The 23214-nt window shown below is 44.5% G+C and overlaps 1 protein-coding gene across 1 annotated transcript in view; it reads right to left on the reverse strand.

Moving 5' to 3' along the window:
• Positions 1-23214, reverse strand: part of PPIG (peptidylprolyl isomerase G) — a 52049-nt gene that overhangs the window by 17075 nt on the left and 11760 nt on the right. Inside the window, exons 5-6 of the mRNA XM_073633954.1 lie at positions 23054-23098; positions 1944-2031 (exon numbers count right to left, since the gene is read on the reverse strand). Of these exons, the coding sequence (XP_073490055.1) occupies positions 1944-2031; positions 23054-23098 (133 nt within the window). The remainder of the gene's footprint in view (positions 1-1943; positions 2032-23053; positions 23099-23214) is intronic.

Consider the following 23214-nt stretch of genomic DNA (forward strand, 5'->3'; position numbering starts at 1 on the left):
CTGCTGGTGTCCGTGGCCAGAGGTCTGGGGGTGCTGGTGGCTCCCAGCGCTTCCTGGTTTACTCGGGAGACACTTGGGGGCATTACCGGAAGGCAAGCTGGCAAGAGGGGAATCCCACGGACAGATAAAATGTCATTGGTTGTTAAATGATGTGGCGGCCCCGCACCTTAACCAATAATTGCTGGCATTCTTTTCTTTACATTTCAGCTGTTAGCGGAGAAATCCTGCTGACAGCTGAAAGAACCGAGTCAAAAGGTATCGGTGCATTTGCACAAGTACTGATACCTGTGCAAATGCACCGATGCAACATTAAGAAAATACCCTTTTCAATGCTTGATCACTGTCTGCTAACCTTGTTGCTGCAGCTTGGCATTGCATGCTCTCGCTCAGTCTGATCCTTAGAGACCCCCATATCCTTTTCCCTCCTTAATTCCCCCAGAGGTTCTCCCCCTAGCAAGTAACTTGTTTGCATATACTTAGCTCCCAAGTGCATTATTTTACTTTTTCAAAATTAAAGTGGTTGTAAAGTCAGAAGGTTTTTCATCTTAATGCACTCTATGCATTAAGATAAAAAAAAGCTTCTTTGTGCAGCAGCTGCCCCAGCACCCCCTAATACTTACCTGAGCCCCATGTCTCTCCAGCAATGTCCATGAGTTCCTCGGTCACCCGGGACTCTCCTCCTGACTGGCTGAGACACAGCAGCGGTGCTATTGACTCCCACTGCTGTCTGTGTTGCTATGGCCATTTGTATAGTGACTTTATTGCAATAATATGGAGTTAGATATATTATTTTGGAGCATGTTTGCAGAAGCTTTTCCCCCTTCACTGATATATAAACCAGTTGTATATGTTTTGGAGCTGAGCAGAGGAAGTTGGTAGGCAGGAAGTTGGTGGGAGGGGCTTGGGGAGTTTTTAAAAGAAATACGTGTTCGGAAAAGAGATGGGTTTGGAAGGACAAAGAGGAAAAACATGACTACCAGGAGCTGGAGAGTTTTGGAAACGCTTTTGAGTTGGACTGAGCAAGGAACCATGAAGGACATTACATCTTAAACCCTAAGTTGAGTAACTGTTTTTATATTTGTAGGCAAATTTTTGTAAGCTATGAGTTGTGTTGTATTGTGTATTCTACAGTTGTATGAGCAGCTTTCCTGTTTAGTAAAGCATTGATACACTACAGAAGTCTAAGCTTCCTTGGTTTTACCGAAAGAACCGCAATAGATAAACGTGAAGCAAAACACTGTCAAAGTCAGTTAGCCAATCAGGAGAGAGAGTAGGCAGGGTCAAACCAGGGCTCCATGTCTGAATGGACACAGGGCGCTGCGACTCGACTCAGGTGCCCCCATAGCAAGCTGCGTGCTGTTGGGGCGCACTTGACAGGAGGGTGGGGCCAGGAGAGCCGAAGAGGGACCAAAGAAGAGTAGGATCCGGGCTGCTCTGTGCAAAACTACTACACAGTAGCAGGCAAGTATAACATGCTTGTTATTTTTAGAGAAAAAAAAAATTAAATTAAAAACAGACTTTACAATCACTTTATATTTTTTCTGCCACGTAGCTGCACACCCCTCTATTTTATTAAGGTCTTCTTGTAAAGTTGCTATATCCTAGTGTGAAGTTATTGCCCTGTTTAGCTTTTTATCATCAGCAAACTTCTTTTGGAAAACTGAAAGCAGAACATACAATTTTTTTTTTTACAACATTTAACTATTTACTTGGCAACCTTCAACAAAAGGAAAAAAAAATGTTTTGGTACATGTTTAAATTGCATTTTTTTGCTTTAGTATTACGGAGCTATTAATCTCATCTTGCTCAATAGGTAGACTAAAAAACATTTAATCTCTTTGGTGTAAAGCTTATTGAAAATAAAAAGGTAACATGCATATTAGAGAACAGCTTGTAATTTTGGCCAATTTCAATTATATTAACTCAGGTTCACCAATACGTACATAAAAAACTGTGAGCCATTGGTGTCCTTGCCCCGGTTGGCCATGGACAGGAGGAATTCCTTGGTGTGTTGAACAGAGAAGTTCTCATCTGAAAGGTTAGAGAATCCATTTTAACATACGTTGTCAGAAACTGAACAGATGATAAACCTACATAAATTAGGCCAACCACAGTACAACTCAAAATGTTTACCCTGTAGATGTCCTTTATCCACCTCCTGCAAATGGACGTACCCATATGTCCTCAGGATATGGTGGTTCTACCAGGGCCATGGCTGCAGTCATCATCTTGGTGCCTTTTAAATTTTTTTTTTTTCCCCTTTAAGAGCTGGCGATGCTCTAAAATGTAAAAGCGATCCGAGTGATTATACAGTCAACTGATCACTTTTACCGGGGAGCCCTGAACTGAAACCAGCAGTTGGGGTTCCCCAATCATCTCAATGGTCTATGAAACTGAAAGAGACAAGGGTTTTGTCACTTCTGGTTTCAGGTTTGTTGTGTACAATCAGTTAGCGGCTTGTAAAAGCATCTGATCAAACCAATCTCGGTTCGATCAGATGCTTTTGAAGGCAGGATAGATCTGGGGTCTAATAGAGCTCTCAGTAAAAAGTTCACACAGAAACAAGAAGAGGAGAGCTGTTTTTCCACTTATTGCACAGAAGTATCTATATAATCAGCCTCACAGAACAATGACAGATTTATGTCTTCTCCCCACATTAGTTGATCCGCAGCTCTCCCTGGGATTGTGTACAAGGGGATGGACCAGCTTCAAAACATACGGGAACAAAGGAAAGCGCAACTAGCGCAGTAAAACACGTTGTTAAACTAAAAAAATGAAATAAATCAAATGCACTCACATTAACCACATCAGGTGTGCACCTTTAACCGCTTGCCGACCAGCTCACGCCGATATACGTCGGCAGAAGGGCACGTACAGGCATATTAACATACCTGTACGTTGCCCTTTAAAAGCAGTTTGCGGGCGTGCTCCGTGAGTGTGATCGCGGGTCCTGCGGACTCGATGTCCGTGGGAATACCTGCGATCGTCTCACGGAGAGGAAGAACAGATAAAATGCTGATGTAAACAAGCATTTCCCGTTCTGCCTAGTGACACTGACACAGCTCCCTGTAATCGGGAGCGGTGATAAGTGTCGTGTCACACATGGCCCCTCCCCCCACAGTTAGAATCACTCCCTAGGACACACTTAACCCCTTCACTGCCAGTCACATTTACACAGTAATCAATGCATTTTTAATCGCACTGATCGCTGTATAAATGTGAATGATCCCAAAATAGCACCAAAAGTGTCAGATCTGTCCACCATAATGTCGCAGTCATGATAAAAATCGCTGAAAAAAAAAAAATTATTAATAAAAAATGCCATAAAACTATCCCCTATTTTGTAGACGCTATAACTTTTGCGCAAACCAAACGCTTATTGCGATTTCTTTTTTTTTACCAAAAATATGTAGAAGAATACGTATTGGCCTAAACTGAGGAAAAAAAATGTTTTATATATTTTTTGGGAATATTTATTATAGCAAAAAGTAAAAAATGTGTTTTTTTCAAAATTGTCGCTTTTTTTGTTGTTTATAGCGCAAAAAATAAAAACCGCAGAGGTGATTAAATACCACCACAAAAAAAAAAAGCTCTATTTGTGGGGTAAAAAAGACGTCAATTTTGTTTGGAAGCCACATCGCACGACCGAGCAATTGTCATTGGATGCATTAAGGTGAAAAAATTCAAGTTAGACTTACCGGTAACTTGTTTTCCAAGAGTCTTTCAGGACAGCACATGAGAGAGAGAGGCTCCACCCACTAGGAAACAGGAAACACAAACTCCACCACATTTTAAAAGGAGGCTCCTCTCCACAGCTCGTCAGTTGTAGTAGAGTACCTCCGGCCCAAGCTGGAACACATAAGCATAATACGGTTAATTCACAGCATATATATATACACACACACACTTCCATATACGTATAAATATGTATATATAACCATGAAGGGCGGGTAGTTTGCTGTCCTGAAAGACTCTTGGAAAACAAGTTACCGGTAAGTCTAACTTGAATTTTCCCTTATCGTCTTTCAGGACAGCACATGAGAGGATAATCGAGACTTACCAACTAGGGAGGGACAACAGCCTGCAGGACCTTTCTGCCAAATGCCTGATCATCAGCTGACAGAAGATCCAATCTGTAGTGACGGACAAACGTAAGATAACTTGACCACGTAGCCGCCTTACAAATTTGGTATGGGGTGGCACCAGCTTTTTCTGCCCATGTAGTGGCTAGAGCTCTGGTAGAATGTGCTCGTACTCCCTGAGGAGGAGACAACCCCGACTGGACATAAGCTTCTGAAATGGCCATTCTTAACCATCTGGCAATTGATCCCTTTGAAGCTTGCCTTCCTTTTCTGTTGCCAGAAAACAAAACAAATAAAGAGTCCGAAGACCTGAAGTCCCTTGTTTTCTCTAAGTAATGTAATAAAGTTCTTCTTACATCTAACTTATGAAATAATTCTTCCTTACTTCCTGAAGGATCTGAACAAAAAGTTGGCAGGATGATTTCCTGCGACCTATTATGGGCTGATGCCACTTTTGGTAAAAACGCAGGATCTGTTCTGAGCACAATCCTGTCTGGGTAAATTGACATAAAGGGCTCTTTAACTGAAAGAGCATGAAGTTCTCCAATTCTTCTCGCAGTCGTAACTGCCACTAAGAATATCGTCTTTAGAGTTAAATTCTTTAACGAGATTGACTGTAATGGTTCAAAAGGATCTTTTGTGAGAACTTGTAAGACCACTGTCAAGTCCCATTTTGGAAAGTGTCTATTGGGAACTGGTCTGGATCTAGTAAGTGACCTAAAGAACCTCTTGACCAACGGAACTGAGGAAATAGGTTGATCCAGGTATACTCCTAGGGCAGCCACTTGCACTTTAAGAGTGCTAATTGCCAGCCCTTTGTCCACCCCCGTCTGCAGAAATTCCAGAACCGACACAATGTCTTCTGAATTTTGGTTTGCCGAGCGACACCAGGAGTTGTAGACTTTCCAAACCTTCGCGTAGATATCTCTAGTCACCTTCTTCCTACTAGCCAGTAAAGTAGATACTAGAGGCTCTGACAAACCCTTGTTTTTTAACAGCTGTTCCTCAGATACCAAGCTGTGAGACTTAGTCTTGCTATATCCGGATGATACACTGGACCTTGAAGTAATAAGTCCTGTCTGAGGGGAAGCTGCCAGAATGGTTTGACTGACATTAGTAGAATGGAGGAAAACCAGGCCCTTTTTGGCCAGTACGGGGTGATCAAGATTACCGACACCTTCTCCTTCTGTATCTTCCTCAATACTAAAGGAATCAGCTGAAAAGGGGGGAAGGCATAACCCAGCTGGAAATTCCAAGGATGTGCCAGGGCATCTATCCCTATCGATCCGTTGTCTCGGTGCAGGGAGAAGAACTGAGGGAGCTGAGCATTTTCTCTTGATGCGAATAGATCCACCTGCGGGCATCCCCACTTCTGGGTTATTAGAGTGAATATTTCTGGATTCAAACTCCACTCTGCCTCCTGAATCCTTTGTCTGCTCAAGAAGTCTGCTACTCCATTCAGCGTGCCCTTGAGATGTACTGCTGACAGGGAAAGTAGATGACTCTCTGCCCATCCTAGGATCTCTGAAGATAGCAATAGAAGAGTCCCGCTCCTTGTGCCCCCTTGTTTGTTCAGGTATGCCACTGTGGTGGCGTTGTCTGACAATATCTGCACATGGGACCCCTGAAGGCTTGGAGAGAAGGCAACCAAGGCTAAGGCGACTGCCTTTAACTCCCTCCAATTTGATGACCTTCCTGCTTCCACTGGGGACCAAACTCCCTGAGCTATGTCTTGACCCAAGTGTGCTCCCCATCCCCAACTGCTGGCGTCTGTGGTCATCCTTCTCTCTGTTGGGAAGGACCAGAGTAAACCCCTTGACAGCACTGCCTGATTTCTCCACCACCAAAGGGTCTTTTTTACCCTGGTGGGAAGCTTTACCTTTGAGTCTAAAGCTTCTGGACTGTGATCCCAGATCTTTAAGAGAAAACTCTGAAGGGGTCTGAAATGGAGTCTGGCCCATTGAATGGCCGGCATGGTTGAGGTCAAGGTTCCCAGTACTGACATAATCCTTCTGACTGATACCTCCAGGTTCGTCTGAAGGCTGGATACTGCCTGCAAAACCTTCACTTTCTTCTCTTCTGGAAGAAAGATCTTTTGATCCACTGAGTCTATCAGATACCCCAGAAATTGGACTCTTTGTGCTGGATTGAAATTTGATTTTTGGATGTTTATAATCCAACCTAAGGTCTCCAGATGACTGCGAGCCTTGATCAGATCCTCCTGTAATCTTTCCCTGGAAGGGGCAAAGAAAAGGAGGTCGTCCAGGTAAGGGATAACCGCAATCCCTTGTAGCCGGAGGGGAGCTAGGGCTTCCGCCATAATTTTGGTAAATATCCGAGGGGCGGAAGATAGACCAAACGGGAGGGCCCTGAATTGAAGGTGCAGAACCTCCCTCCCCATATTCACTGCCAGCCTCAGATATCTCTGGGACTGAACAGCTATAGGTACATGCAGGTACGCATCCCTTAAGTCGATTGATGCCATAAAGCATCCTCTGACTAAGAGATTTCTTACCGAAAAGATGGAGTCCATGCGGAATCGCTTGTATTGGACTGACCTGTTTAACGGTTTTAAATTGAGGATGAGCCGAAAGCTTCCTGATGGTTTCTTTATCAGAAAGATATGGGAGTAGAACCCTTGGCAATCTTCCTCCGGAGGCACCGGAACCACAACACCCTGTTTTATCAGATCCCCTAACAGGTTCTTCATGGCTAGGGCTTTTGTTGTGTCCTTTGGCAGATTTGTTATGCAGTACCTCTCTGGAGGAAGGTTCAACAGCTCTATCCTGTAACCCTGGGCTATTAAATCCAAAACAAAAGGGTTTTTTGTTATGTTTGCCCAGAGAGGAAGGAATTTTTGAAGCCTTCCTCCCACAGGCACCACCAAGTCATTGTGTTTTATTGGCCTGCGTAGGAGGATTGAAAAGGACATTCCCTTTGCCTTTTCCTCTCTGCGCCGCCCAATTCCTTCTTTTTTCTTGGGGCCTGTTACTCTTTTCCTGATTTTTTTGAGGTCGAAAAAACCGCCTAACTGGCTGCTTTTTCTTTTTAACAGGAAAGGATTTCTTCTTATCAGCTGTTCTATCCAAAATAGATTCTAGATCGGGACCAAAAAGCTGATCTCCCAAAAATGGCATCTCCGCATAACTTATTTTTGGAAGCTGCGTCCCCAGGCCATGTCTTCAACCATAACGCTCTCCTGGCTGCAATGGTCAGGGCCCCTGACCTAGCTGACATTCTTATAGAATCTGCAGAGGCATCAGAGATATATGCTACAGCTGCTATAAGGGTTGGGAAGGAATCTAGAATCTCCTGTTTGGGTGAATCAGCTATAATATGTGCTTTTAGCTGATTCAGCCAGAACTCCATATTTCTGGAGACACAGGTCATAGCCATAGCAGGCTTGAGATTCCCTACAATGGACTGCCAGGCTTTCTTAAGCTGTTGGTCCGCCCTCTTATCCATAGGATCCTTCAAAGTACCCATGTCCTCGAATGCCAGATCCGTTGATCTAGATACTTGGGAAAAAGCTGCATCCAACTTCGGGACTTTATTCCAAAGTGACTCAGGATTATCATTAAATGGGAAACGCCTCTTGTGAGCTCTTGGGAAAAAGGGTTTTCTCTCTGGGTCAGCCCATTCTTTCTTAATGGTCTCCGAGATTACCGAATGTACAGGGAAAGTGCGACCTGTTGCTTCACCAAGCCCTTCATACATTCTATCGTGCAGCGATAATTCTCTTTTTTCTTCCTCCATTCCCAATGTTGCATAAATTGCTTTCAACAGACTGTCTACTTGTTCCAAGGACAGTTTGTATCTAGAAGGTGCATCTGCCTCTTCCTCTTCCTCCTCCTCCTCTTCCCCAGAGTATGAGGGGGAATGCCCCTTTTGGGTAGTCGGGCCAGCCTCAGCCTCTACCGTTGGGGTTAAGTGTGAGTCCTGAGAGGGGTCTGAGGTAGTTGCCTGACTTAATGCTGGTGTTACAAGAGAAGAGCGAAAAGCCTGTATAGTAGCATCTAGCTCTTTCTTAACTGATGCGATTATGTCGCTGCACGCAGAAGAAGCCTCTTCCTTGACTAAGGAGTCAATGCAAATTTGGCATAAAGTCTTCTTCCAACCCTCCAGTAACTTTGCTTTACATGAGGGGCATCTCTTTTTAATGGCTGGTTCAGAGCTCTTAGCCTGCCAGAAAAAAATGACAAAAGAGAAAAAACACCAGCATTCATTAAGCCAAAGCTTCCTCCTAACGGACTCACCACAGGTGCACAGGAGGAACAACAGTTAACCCCATGTGCCCAGACAGGCCCCAGCCACCAAGGGGGAAAAAACATTTGTGAGAGGGGCACCAAAGTAATCAGGATATTCACTATAGCCTCTTACCTGGGCCTTGCTGGTGCCTGTGCCTGTCCCACATGCAGCTGCCACAGAATCCATAGTGGTGCTGCACCGATCGGTGGCTCTTACGAACGTCGGTTCCGGAGTCAAAAAACGCCGTTGCGCCCGACCGGAACCGGAATATAGGCACCAGGACCGCTCCTCCCTTCTTCCTCTGCGCCACTTCCGATCGGAAATGATGCGCCCGTTCCTAGTGCCTTCCCCTCGTCGGATACCTCACTTCCGACCGGTCGAGTCTGTACTCTTCCAATATGGCGGCGGCCAGTAACGCCGACATGCGGTTTAAAAAAAAAGGCCCGCGAACGGCTGCCGCCGCCTAAGGAGCGGCTCCAGGAACGGTTCAGCTCATTATGAGCAAAGAAAGAGAAAAAAGGAGCCCACTTACCAGCAACCCTGTGGCGCGGTGTGGGAGGATCGGACTCTCTTGGAGGAAAAAATAGGTATGGTGGGGTAGGCAGCCTGGCCTCTCAGGATAGCACCATAAGAGACCCTGGCCCCTACTAGGTGTTCCCTTGCCGGAGGAAACACAAAAACTGACGAGCTGTGGAGAGGAGCCTCCTTTTAAAATGTGGTGGAGTTTGTGTTTCCTGTTTCCTAGTGGGTGGAGCCTCTCTCTCTCATGTGCTGTCCTGAAAGACGATAAGGGAAAACATGAGGGTTTACAACACCTTTAACCACTTGCTGGCTGCCTAACGCAGATATACTGCGGCAGAATGGCACAGGCAGGCAAAATCACGTATCTGGTACATGATCTGCCTACCGCAGGCGGGGGGCGCATTGCGCGCCCCTCCCCCCGTGCCCGAGGCGGTCGGCTTCATTATGGGAGCGATCCAGGCTGAGGGGGAGGCCACTCATTCGTGGCCACCCCCTCACGATCGCTTCCAACGAATGACAATCTTCCTCTGCTGTTGTAATGTAAACAGCGGCAGAGGAAGTGATGTCATCTCTCCTCGAGCCGGTCTTTTCATTCCGGCGCCGAGGAGAGAAGACATCAATGTGAGTTGCACAACACTACACTAACAGTAGAACACACTAGGCACACTTTTCACCCCCCGATCACCCCCCTGTACCCCCTGTCACAGTGACACCAATAGCAGTTTTTTTTTTTTTTTTTTTGCATTGGTGTCAGTTTGTGACAGTGGTAGGGCAGTTAGTGGTAGCCCCCTTTAGGGCCCTTTCACACTGGGGCGTTGCCGGTAAAGCGCCGCTTTACCGTCGGTATTCGGCCACTAGCGGGGCGGTTTTACCCCCCGAGAAAGGGTTAAAAACCACCGCAAAGCGCCTCTGCTGATGGGCAGGAGCGGTATACACTCCTCTCCTTCACCGCTCTGAAGATGCTGCTAGCAGGACTTTTTTTCCCGTCCTGCTAGCGCACCACTCCAGTGTGAAAGCCCTCGGGGCTTTCACACTGGAATCAAAAGCAGAGGCACTTTCGGGTCGGTTTGCAGGTGCTATTAGCACAATAGCGCCTGCAAACCGCCCCAGTGTGAAAGGGCCCTTAGGTCTAGGATACCCCCCTAATAAAGTTTTAACCCCTTGATCACCCCCCGTCGCCAGTGTCACTAAGCGATCGTTTTTCTGATCGCTGTATTAGTGTCACAGGTGACGCTAGTTAGGGAGGTAAGTATATAGGTTCGCCGTCAGTGTTTTATAGCGACAGGGACCCCCATATACTACCTAATAAAGGTTTTAACCCCTGATTGCCCCCTAGTTAACCCTTTCACCAGTGATCACCATATAACTGTTACGGGTGACGCTGGTTAGTTTGTTTTTTATAGTTTCAGGGCACCCGCCGTTTATTACCTAATAAAGATTTAACCGCCTGATCTCCCGGCGGTGATATAAGTTAAGTTTTAGGGTCAGATAAGGTCTGCGTCGCCCCAGGCAGCGTCAGGTTAGCGCCAGTACCGCTAACACCCACGCACGCAGCATACACCTCCCTTAGTGGTATAGTATCTGAACGGATCAATATCTGATCCGATCAGATCTATACTAGCGTCCCCAGCTGTTTAGGGTTCCCAAAAACGCAGTGTTAGCGGGATCAGCCCAGATACCTGCTAGCACCCACGTTTTGCCCCTCGGCCCAGCCCACCCAAGTGCAGTATCGATCGATCACTGTCACTTACAAAACACACATAACTGCAGAGTTCGCAGAGTCAGGCCTGATCCTACAGTTTTTTTGGTAGCGTTTTGATACAGTCGCTAACAGTCAGGAGCTTTTTTACCTGCGAGTCTCACTAGTGTACCACTAAATTTAGAGCCCAAAATGGCAAATCAAAAGGTACACTAGTGAAGAGGCCTACACGTTTCGGAGCATGACAGATAGTGAAGAGGAAGTCACTCATCTGTCAGATTCAGGCTCAGAATACGATCCTGTAGACAGCAGCGGCTCCATGACAGATAGCTCTGACGATGGAGTTGTGGTCCCTGCCAAGGTCTGGAGTACCAGACTCCGTACTTCTTCTTCTGTCGTTGATGTGCAAGAACCGCAGGTCCCTCGTATGGAGCAGAGCAGTACTAGCGCTGCTATTCCTTTTGGTGAACTGGCAAGCACCAGCGGCCTAGTACACCCTGGTCGTACATCCAGCACTGCAGTAGCACGTGGTGAGTCCCATAAGTGCAGTTCAAGCTGGCGAGGTGGCAAGCACAAGTAGTGTCCCGCTGCCACCAAGAAGAAGACGAACACAGGCCCGTCGTGCCCATAGTGCCCTTCCTGCTGCATTCGCCAATCCTAGTTTGGAACCCACCACTTCTGCAGCACCCGTACTTCCCCCATTTACTGGCCAACCCGGCATTCAGGTGGAAATACTCGATTTTACGTCACTTGATTTTTATTCGCTGTTTTTCACCGAAGATCTCTATAGATCTATTGTGGACCAAAGCAATTTGTACGCTGGTCAACACATCGCCACTATTCCGCAGTCCTCCCTTGCCAGAGATTGGAGACCAATTACGGTCTCCGAATTTAAGCTCTTTCTGGGCCTTTCCCTCAACATGGGCAAAACCAATAAGAGCGAGTTGCGGTCATATTGGTCCACTGACCCAATTCACCATATGCCCTTGTTCTCTGCCTCCATGGCCAGGGAACGATACGAGCAGATTTTGTGGTTCATGCACTTCAATGACAATGAACTCTGTCGTCCTCGTGGAGACCCTGGATACGATCGGCTCTACAAAACTCGGCCCCTCGTAAACCACTTCAACCAACGTTTTGCAGACTTGTTTACTTCCCATCAAGTTGTCTGTGTTGATGAGTCCCTGATTAAGTTTTCTGGCCGCTTGTCATTCAAACAGTACCTTCTCAGCAAGCGTGCTAGATACGGGGTCAAGATGTATAAGCTCTGTGACAGGGCCATAGGCTATACTTGTAGTTTTATGGTTTACGAGGGAAAAGATAGCCAGGTAGAGCAGACAAATTGCCCTGACTACATAGGAAGCGTTGGCAAGATTGTGTGGGACTTGGTGTCACCCTTATTCGGAAAGGGGTACCACTTATATGTGGACAATTATTACACGAGCGTGACACTTTTTAGTCACCTTTTTGATCATCAGATTGGAGCATGTGGCACCGTGCGACCTAATCGCCGGGGATTTCCCCAGCGGCTTGTAGAGAGAGCCTGCTTGCAGTGTAATAATTTGCTCGCTATGAAGTGGAGGGATAATAAGAATAGTTTTCCTTCTTACCTCCCTTCATGCAGACACGACGGTCCAAATTACTACGGTGACGGGTGTTGTGGAGAAACCCCTCTGTGTCCACGAATATAACCAAAATATGGGAGGGGTGGACCTCAATGACCAGTTGTTGCTGCCGTACCTAGTTGCCCGTAAGGCCAGACGCTGATACAAAAAAAGTGTCTGTTTATTTATTTCAATTGGCTTTGCTGAACGCTTATGTGCTATACAGAGCTTCAGGACGGATTGGATCCTTCCTTAAATTCCAGGAAGAGAGATTGTCAGAGCCGTGCTCCACCTCACCTTCCCCAACCAAATGCAGTAAGCCGGCTGCATGAGAGACATTTTCTTTATGTCCTCCCGAGTACCCCTACCCAACGAGCCCCCCAAAAAAGATGTTGTGTCTGCAGCAAGCGCGGATATAGGCGTGACACCCACTAATGTCCTTCCTGTCCTGACAATCCTGGTCTTTGCATTGGTGAATGTTTTGAACGCTACCATACACTAGTTGAGTATTAGCGTAGGGTACAGCACTGCACAGACTAGGACACACTTTCACAGGGTCTCCCAAGATGCCATCACATTTTGAGAGACCCGAACCTGGAAACGGTTACAGTTACAAAAAAAAAAAAAAAAAGTGAAAAAAAAAAAAAAAAAAAAAACACAAAAAAACAAAAATAGTTGTCGTTTTATTGTTCTCTCTATTGTTCTGCTCTTTTTTACTGTATTCTATTCTGCAATGTTTTATTTTTATTATGTTTTATCATGTTTGCTTTATAGGTATGCAATTTTTTTATACTTTACTGTTTACTATGTTTTATGGTTAACCATTTTTTTGTTTTCAGGTACGCCATTCAGCTGCAGAGCGGATTTATTTATCTTGACAGCAACAGCTTTTGCTCCCACGATACATAAAGTCATGACTCCAGCGCTGTCGGAGGTGATTTCACCACCACAGCTGCATACTTCAGCATATATGCCGAAGCATGGGGGCAGCAGGGGCGGACGAACGATTTGCTCCTACCTTTTGCGGGAGGATGCCCCCATGCTTCAGCATATATATATTTTAGGCACAGGTTGCGTTAAATGTTTTATTTTTTACTATGTTTTTTTTGTATTTGCTTTGCAGGTATGGTAAGTGTTACTGTTATACTGTAATGTTGCTTTGTTTTATTGTTATCCATCATTTGTTTAGCAGGTATGCCATTCAGTTGCAGCGCGGATTTATTTATCTTGACAGCAACACAGCATTTGCTCCCACGATACATAAAGCCATGACTCCAGCACTGTAGGAGGCGCTTTCAGCACCACAGTTAAAAAAAAAAAAAAAAAAGAAGAAGAAGAGCATATATGCCAAAGCATGGGGGCAGCAGGGGCAGAGGAGCGATTTGCTCCTACCTTTTGGGGCGGATGCCCCCATGCTTCGGCATATATAAACAGTGCATGTATGCCCATCATTAGAAGTGGGTGGATGAAGGGAGGTATTCTAATGGTGGGCATACCCACCGATCAATCTCTTTTTTTCGTTTAGCCCACAGGCTGCATAAAAAAAAGATTACAATATATGCCCAACAAGGACCAGCAACGTACTGGTATGTTGCTGGACTTTGAGTGGTTATACCAGAATGATGCCTGCGGGTTTAGGTATCATCTTGGTATCATTCTTTTCAGCCAGCAGTCGGCTTTCATGTAAAAGTAATCCTAGCGGCTAATTAGCCTCTAGACTGCTTTTACAAGCAGTGGGAGGGAATGCCCTCCCCCACCGTCTTCCATGTTTTTCTCTGGCTCTCCTGTCCCAACAGGAAAACCAGTCAGTGATTCAGCCAGCTGACCATAGAGCTGATCAGAGACCAGAATGGCTCCAAACATCTCTATGGCCTAAGAAACCGGAAGCGACTAGCATTTCATGACTGAGATTTCGCCGGATGTAAACAGCGCCATTGGGAAATTGGGAAAGCATTTTATCACACCGATCTTGGTGTGGTCAGATGCTTTGAGGGCAGAGGAGAGATCTAGGGTCTAATAGACCCCAATTTTTTCAAAAAAAAGTACCTGTCACTACCTATTGCTATCATAGGGGATATTTACATTCCCTGAGATAACAATAAAAATGATTAAGAAAAAAAAAAATAAAAAAAAATAAAAAAATAAAAAAAATAAAAAAATAAAAAAAATAAAAAAAAAAAAAGGAACAGTTTAAAAAATAAGAAAAAAAAAAAAAAAGCAAAGCACCCCTGTCCCCCCCCCCCCCCGCTCTCGTGCAAAGGCGAACGCAAGCGTCGGTCTGGCATCAAATGTAAACAGCAATTGCACCATGCATGTGAGGTATCACCGCGAAGGTCAGATCGAGGGCAGTAATTTTAGCAGTAGACCTCCTCGGTAAATCTAAAGTGGTAACCTGTAAAGGCTTTTAAAAATGCATTTAGTTTGTCGCCACTGCACGTTTGTGCGCAATTTTAAAGCATGTTGCGTTTGGTATCCATGTACTCGGCTAAGATCATCTTTTTTATTTCATCAAACATTTGGGCAATATAGTGTTTTAGTGCAATAAAATTTAAAAAAAGTGTGTTTTTTCCCCAAAAAATGCGTTTGAAAAATCGCTGCGCAATTACTGTGTGAAAAAAAAAAAAAAATAAATAAACACCCACCATTTTAATCTGTAGGGCATTTGCTTTAAAAGAATATACAAATGTTTGGGGGTTCAAAGTAATTTTCTTGCAAAAAAAAAAAATTTTTTTCATGTAAACCAAAAAGGGTCAGAAAGGGCTTTGTCTTCAAGTGGTTAGAAGAGTGGGTGATGTGTGACATAAGCTTCCCACCCTATTTGCTGAGAAGCATGTTGCGTCCATGGAATATTTTATATTGTGACACAAGTTGCGGGAAAAAGACAATTTTTTTTTTTTTTTTTTGCACAAAGTTGTCACTAAATGATATATTGCTCAAATATGCCATGGGAATATGTGAAATTACACCCCAAAATACATTCTGTTGCTTCTCCTGAGTACGGGGATACCACATGTGTGAGACTTTTTGGGAGCCTAGCCGCGTACGGGACCCCGAAAACCAAGCACCGCCTTCAGGCTTTCTAAGGGCTTAAATTTTTGATTTCACTCTTCACTGCCTATCATAGTTTCGGAGGCCATGGAATGCCCAGGTGGCACAAACCACCCCCAAATGACCCTATTTTGGAAAGTAGACACCCCAAGCTACTATTTGCTGAGAGGTATAGTGAGTATTTTGCAGACCTCACTTTTTGTCACAAAGTTTTGAAAATTGAAAAAAGAAAAAAAAAATAATATGTTTTTGCAAAAACAAATGAGAGCTGCAAAATACTGACCATGCCTCTCAGCAAATAGCTTGGGGTGTCTACTTTCCAAAATGGGGTCATTTGGGGGGGGGGGGGGGGGGGGGGTTGTGCTATCTTGGCATTTTATGGCCTTCGAAACTGATAGGTAGTGAGCAGTGAAATCAAAAATTTACGCCCTTAGAAATCCTGAAGGCGGTGATTGGTCTTCGGAGCCCCGTATGCAGCTAGGCTCCCAAAAAAGTCCCACACATGTGGTATCCCCGTACTCAGGAGAAGCAGCTAAATGTATTTTGGGGTGCAATTCAACATATGCCCATGGCCTGTGTGAGCAATATATCATTTAGTGACTACTTTTTGTAATTTCTTTTTTTTTGTCATTATTCAAAACAAAAAAAAATAATATTCAATGGGCTCAACATGCCTCTCAGCAATTTCCTTGGGGGGGGGGGGGGGGGAATTGTACTGCCCTGCCATTTTAGCACCTCCAGAAATGACATAGGAGATCAAACTAAAAGCTGTGTAAATCCCAGAAAATGTACCCTAGTTTGTAGATGCTATAACCTTTGCGCAAACCAATAAATATACCCTTATTGACATTTTTTTTACCAAAGACATGTGGCTAAATAAATTTTGGCCTAAATGTATGACTAAAATTAAGTTTATTGGATTTTTTTTTATAACAAAAAGTAGAAAATATATATTTTTTTAATTTTCGGTCTTTTTCCGTTTATAGCGCAAAAAATAAAAAACGCAGAGGTGATCAAATACCATCAAAAGAAAGCTCTATTTGTGGAAGAAAAGGACGCAAATTTCGTTTGGGTACAGCATTGCATGACCGCACAATTAGCAGTTAAAGCGACGCAGTGCCAAATTGTAAAAAGTGCTCTGGTCAGGAAGGGGGTAAATCCTTCCGGGGCTGAAGTGGTTAATGCCCTTTTAAATCACACTAAAGAAAAATAAAAGTTACAAATTATAGTAAATATTTTCTTGACTAACCAAATGAAAATAAATGTTCCAATGATTTGAAACGGAGTCTCTTGGAGAGGTTTACTATTAGAATTTTGAGAGAAAATATTCCATTATTTCCTTCACTGCAACCAACCGTGTTGCTGTAAAAAAGGTCAAGGCATAGTTGGCTTTGTCTCATGTGTGCATGCAAAAGAATTTTCTTACAAAAATCTTAACTAAGAATTGTGTACCATTAGCGGGCTGCAGCAACAGCAAATTTTTGTGCAGCCGTCAAATTTGAGTGATCTGGCATGTTGGAAATTTTTGGAAAAACAAATTAATTTCTAATCAATGATGGGAGAATCATGCAAGAAATAATTGAAAAAGAAATGCGCATGAGCGAAAGAAAAGAAAATTTCCAAAAAGGAGATTTACAGCCAATCTTTTCTGTAGCAGCAGGAGTTGAAATTGAAGGCTTGACTGGTTGAATTTCGAAATCAACGATGGCACCATCGGATCACAAAATGCACAAATTTACCATACAGCTATACAGAAAAGTAATGGGAGGTCGATGACACATATAGGACTGGGTAATGATAAAAAAAAAAATCATTATCACAGTCAGAGGCATTCCATCCATGGAGAGATACGCATGAGCAAAGACTAATTCAACAGGGACAGTAATAAGGAGAGCTGGCAAAACTCTAATCCTTGAAGTGTCGTTTATTGGTACATCAGAGTGACAATAAAACAATAAAGCTAAATTCAACAGGGAGGCCAAGAAGCTGGAGATAAACCTCATTCAATAAAAAGGGTAAAAATAGGATTAGTACATCACGGGACACGGAGCCATAGTAGTTACTACGTGGGTTATGGGCCACCTTCAGGTGATGGACACTGGCACGCCCCAAGACAAAAAGTGCCCTCATACTGCAGCCTGCAGTACACTGTGCCCAAAGGCAATATCCTCATGACCTTTTACATCGATTTGATAGAATCTGGTAAATGTATAGACTGAAGACCAAGTTGCAGCCTTGCAGATCTGAGCCATGGAGGCCTTGTAATGCACTGCCCAGGAAGCACTAACAGCCCTGGTGGAGTGCGCTTTAACATGAAAAGGAGGAATTTTCCTCTTTAGACCATAAGCTTGAACAATCACTTGACAAATCCATTTGTAAATAGTAGATTTTGATTGCTGCCTGTCCTCTTTTAGGACCTTCTGGCAATACAAACAAAACATTTGTTTTGCGAATCTGAGCGGTCACCTTTAAATAGACCTTGACCGCTCTCACTACATCAAGAGAATGTAGTGACCTCTCTTCCACAGAGCGAGGTTCTGGAAAAAAAAGAAGGCAGGATATCCTGGTTTAAATGAAAACCTGTCAATACCTTCGGTAGGAATTTAGGATGAGGCCGCAATACCACCTTATCCTTATGAATAATCAAATATGGCTCATTACAATAAAGAGCCCCCAATTCCGATACTCTTCTGGCAGAGGATATGGCAACCAAAAAAAATTATCTTCCTCGTTAACCACTTCAGCCCCGGAAGAATTTACCCCCTTCCTGATCAGAGCACTTTTTGTGATTCGGCACTGTGTCGCTTTAACTGACAATTGCGTGGTCGTGTGACGTGGCTCCATGTCCTTTTTTTCCCACAAATAGAGCTTTCTTTTGGTGGTATCTGATCACCTCTGCGATTTTTATTTTTTGCGCTATAAACAAAATAAGAGCGGCAATTTTGAAAAAAAACGCATTATTTTGTACTTTTTGCTATAATAAATATCCCCCAAAAAACATATAAAAAAACATTTTTTTTTCCTCAGTTTAGTTTCTTCTACATTTTTTTTTTTTTACCAAAAAAAAAAAAAAATATTCGCAATAAGCGTTTGATTGGTTTGTGCAAAAGCTATACAAAATAGGGGATAGTTTTATGGCATTTTTATTATTCATTTTTTTTTTTTTTTTTTTTTACTAGTAATGGCGGCGATCAGCGATTTTTATTGTGACTGCGACGTTATGGCGGACATGTCGGACATTTTTGGGACCATTGTCATTTATACAGCAATCAGCGCTATAAAAATGCACTGAATCCTGTGTAAATGACACTGGCAGTGAAGGGGTTAACCACTATGGGGCGGGGAGGGGTTAAATATGTCCTAGGGGAGTGATTCTAACTGTAGGGGGATGGGCTGTGTATGTGACGTCACTGATCTCTGCTCCGATGACAGGGAGCAGAGATCCAGTGACACTGTCACTAGGCAGAACGGGGAGATGCCGTTTACAGCAGCATCTCCCCTTTCGTCCTCTCCGTGAGGCGATCGCGGGTATGCCCGCAGCGATCGAGTCTGCGGGACCCACGACCTGACTCACGGAGATCGCGTACAGGTACGTTACTTTGCGCAGCCGTGCCATTCTGCCGACGTATATCTACAGGAGCCGGTCGGGAAATGGTTAAAAAGAATGAAGGGAATATCCCTTATAGGTTCAAAAGGCCGTTTCTGTGAAGCCGACAAGACTAAATTCAAATCCCAAGGGTTCAGGGGTGTCCTGACAGGAGGATTAATCCGCGTTACCCCCTGAATAAAGTTACGAACCAGAGAGTGAGAAACAAGAGGCCGTTGAAACAATACTGATAAGGCTTGAGACCTGGCCCTTGATAGTACTCATGGCCAGCTTCATTTCCAATCCCATCTGCAGGAATTCAAGGATCCTACCCATGACATACTTTCTGGGGTGCCAACCCCTGGATTCACACTAGGAGACCTATGCCTTCCTAACTCTATAATATATGACTCTGGAGGCCGGATTCCTAGCATTAACCAAAGTAGACACTACTGAAGGAGACAACCCACGGTCCTTTAGAAAGTGGGTTTCAATAGCTAAACCATTAAATTTAGCGTTTGTAAGGTAGGATGGAATACCGGACCTTGTGCGAGAAGGTCTGGCCACAGCGGCAGGGTCCAAGGGTCCCCTACCGCCATATTTATGATCTCGGCAAACCAAGATCTTCTGGGCCACCAAAATCACCTCCTTCCCTTCCTGCTTGATCCTGCGAAGAAGGCGCGGAAACAGCAGAACCGGAGGAAACGCATAGTGAAAACTGATCCAACGAAAAGACCAAGGCGTCTGTTCCGCATGCCAGCGGATCCCTTGTCCTTAACACAAAGTTGTCGACCTTGTTGTTGAATCTGGACACGAACAGATCCATGTCCGGAACACCCCATCTTTGACATATCGACAGAAAGATGTCAGGGTGAAGGGACCATTCTTCCGGAAACAATTGTTGGCGACTCAAGTAGTCCCCCTTCCAAAAATTGGCACATGGAGATAGGCATCTTTGATGTCGATCGATGCCAAAAATTCTCCTCCTTGTAGAATGCAGACAACCGATCAGATTGTCTCCATGCAAAAGGAACGGATATTCGAGTGCCGGTTTAGATCCTTGAGATCTAAAATGGGTTTTACCTCCCCGTTTGGTTTTGGTACCGTGAAGAGGTTTGAATAAAACCCTGATCCCTGCTCTTCTGTGGGAACCTCTAATATCACTTTCTGAGACAAAAGATGATCCAGAGCCAGAAAGAGAGACTTCCTTATCTCTGGGAACGTTTGATCTTAAAAAACGGGGAGACGGGAATTCTAGTTTGTAACCTAGAGAAATTGAGGAAGCCACCCATCTGTCCTGACAATGCTCCTGCCAGATCTTTGAAAAGTGTAGAAGCCTTCCCCCCACCCGAGCAAGCAGGGGCGCCCCTTCATAAGGAGGCTTTAGTATTTTGCTTTGCGGGTTTCCTGCCCCATGTCATCTTTTGGCCCTGGGACTGCCCTTGAGGTCTTCCTCTTGAACCCGACGGTGGAGGCCGTCGAGACTGCCTGGAGGCAGATGCTCCTTGCACTGGAGAAGATGCATGTTTAAAAGGAAAAACGTTTAAACTTCTGCTTTACTGGTAAAAAAACTTTTTCCCCATTAGAAATTCTTTGGATATACTTATCCAGATAGTCTCCAAACAACCGTTCACCATGAAATGGGAAACTGGCCAAGAGCTATTTAAATGGCGCTTTGGCTAAACAATTTTTCAACCATAGGACTCTGTGCATATGTACCAGCCCTAGCATAAGCCGTGAGGCTTGAATAATAGAATCTTTCATAGCATCCACTGTGAAACACAGTGCCTCCGATATGCCAGCCATCTGCTGGGCCTGCTGATCAGGAATAATTTTGAGTACCTCTACGAACTGGTCCTTTATGGACTGAGATACTCCAATTGCCGCAAGAGCCACCTGAACCTGCAAGAGCAATGTTGTTCTTAAAAAGAAATTCCAACCTTTTATCTGTTGGATCCTTCAACATTTGCGCATTGTCTACAGGACAAGTCAGGTTTTTGTTTACTGAGGATATAGCAGCATCAATTGCTAGAATCCCCCATTTCTTATAGAATTCCTCCTCCATAGGATAAAGTATAGAAAACGTTTTTGGAGCAAAAAACTGTTTATCTGGGTGCTCCCACTCAGAATCCATCAACTTTTTTAGCCATGAATGGATAGGAAAGGTATCAGATTGGGGAGGCTTTAGTGATCCCAAACCAGAGGTGGGCTCATCAATAGACTGCGTTACAGGCAGTAAAAAGGTTGAGCGGAGCAACTTGCTGATCCTTCCATATTAGGATCTTCGGAAGTGGAGTCATCAGCCTCTTCCTGATCCTTTGAGAGAATTTTTTTTTTTATTTTAGAAAATTATTCTCATTATACATATCATTCGTGCATTTTGTTCAATAAAACATTACACATAGAATATACATGCCTATTCCTGCACTATTCTATGTCGTTCTTGTGTATTTACTTCTATATCATATCACTCTATCTTCTTTTCCCTCCCTCTAATCTCATGGCTACATCCATCACCTGTGTCTCCTAATATTTATTCACCGCATTCGTTTTTCCCTTTCTTCCCCCCTTTGAGAGAACTTCATGATCTCTCGCCCCTTGTTCCTTAGCATGAGAGTCTTGAGCAATGGACGGGGATCTGCTACGCTTGGGCCCACTGTGGGAAGCGAATAAAGCATCAATCTTCTGTTCCAAACCTTAAATGGTAGAAGAAAAAACCTCCAGATAGATAAGGGCTGAAGTGTCCAGAGCTGCTGGACCGGCCGCATCACTCTCAGGAGGATGCCATCTTTTTAGACATGGATTTAGGTTGTCATGAAACAATCTATCCTCTAGAACCCTTTGGGGTGTTCCTTGTCCCCCTTCCGCTCATAGCCTGATACACAAAGCAGAGGCACTACCAGAAGGAATGCATAACACTGCTAAGTCTATAGTCCAGCCCAATTGCTGCTATTAATGCCCAGCCTGATGCAGCAGTAAAAAATGTGTCAAAGGAAATGCCTGTGTCACCAAACCTGTTAATGCCACCTCTTTGCTCTTGTGTCCCTCCACAGCCTGCAGTAACACACAGTGTGCTTCTAAAAACTTGCCTCGTGTTTGGGCGTCGAAGAACGCAGACGCCGCTAAGCCCCGCCATGCCTACGGCTCCTCCCACTTTTTTGAAAATGTAAGGGATTTCCTGCGTGAGCGGCGGGCTACAGGTCCTCTCGGACCTACCAAGAGACAGCATTGCGCATGGGGGGGTTTGCAAGCCGCTGAACGGCGTTCTGATCGCGCTAGTTACTGTCTTTTTTTTTTTTTTTAAAAGACTGAGCACTCCTTCCCCACGAGGGGGAGACTGTCGGCACAGGGGGGTGATAAGCGGGGAGAAACCCCCCCCCTCAAGCTTACCGGAGGTCCTGCTGTCCGACTGAAGGAGGAGGAAGCATTTCAGCTCTCTGACATAGCGCTGTTTCCAGCATGAGGCGGTGAGTGCTGAATACAGCCCCCAGTGGTGACACAGGCATGACAACATTTTACTGATTTTAAAAGAGACATTCATAAGAAAATTCTAAAAATTTATTAGAAAACTCCACTTACCTTTCCCACCGCAGGGTTTTCTGTGGTAAACCAACAGACCCAATCTTCACCCTTCACGGTGGGTTCCGTTAAACCTTCAGGAGCTGGGGATCCTTGAGGAAACCCACAATCCTGGACCTGCAACAGCACCCCGCCAGTAAAACTTTATGGCCTTACTACCAAGTACTGGATCCCAGGGTCCAGCTCTCTAAAAAGAGAAGCATTCAGAGGCAAAAACCTCGTTTCTTCGGAGACGAGGCCCGGGCACCATTCAATTTGGCCAGAAGAGACACTTTGAATGGATCCGGTCAGCATGGCTAGCCCCAGCAAGGATTGCTCCAGTGGAGCTCAGCACAGCACATCTTTACTCATGACCAACACCTTAGACACTGGCGACAAAACGGAGGTACTCCCAGTAGTGGGAGGGGTTATATAGGGAGGGCACTTTTTGTCTTAGGGCGTGCCAGTGTCCATCACCCGAAGGTGGCCTATAACCCACATAGTAACTAATATGGCTCTGTGTCCCGTGATGTACAATAAGAAATGGTCACAATGACAGCAAATACAGTATACCTATGGCAAAAGGCAGGAACTGCCAGAGCTTATGTATGGGGGAAAGGAATAAAGAGACAGATGAGTGAAGCAAAGAAGAGAAATGGGGTGGGGGTTGCTGTCATAATTTAAACATCAATCTGAAACTTATTACCTTCAAAAAATCCTCCATATATTGATTCTCCTCCTCTTCCATTGCCTAATAAAAATAAGAAATTAACTCTTCAAAAAGAGCAAACAAGTGGAACACTAACAAGAACACATGTGTAAGCAATTACTACACTATGAAAGCAACGCCAGGATAGTGACAATAAC

Source organism: Aquarana catesbeiana, linkage group LG06, assembly GCF_042186555.1.
Source record: "Aquarana catesbeiana isolate 2022-GZ linkage group LG06, ASM4218655v1, whole genome shotgun sequence".
Classification (NCBI taxonomy): domain Eukaryota; kingdom Metazoa; phylum Chordata; class Amphibia; order Anura; family Ranidae; genus Aquarana; species Aquarana catesbeiana.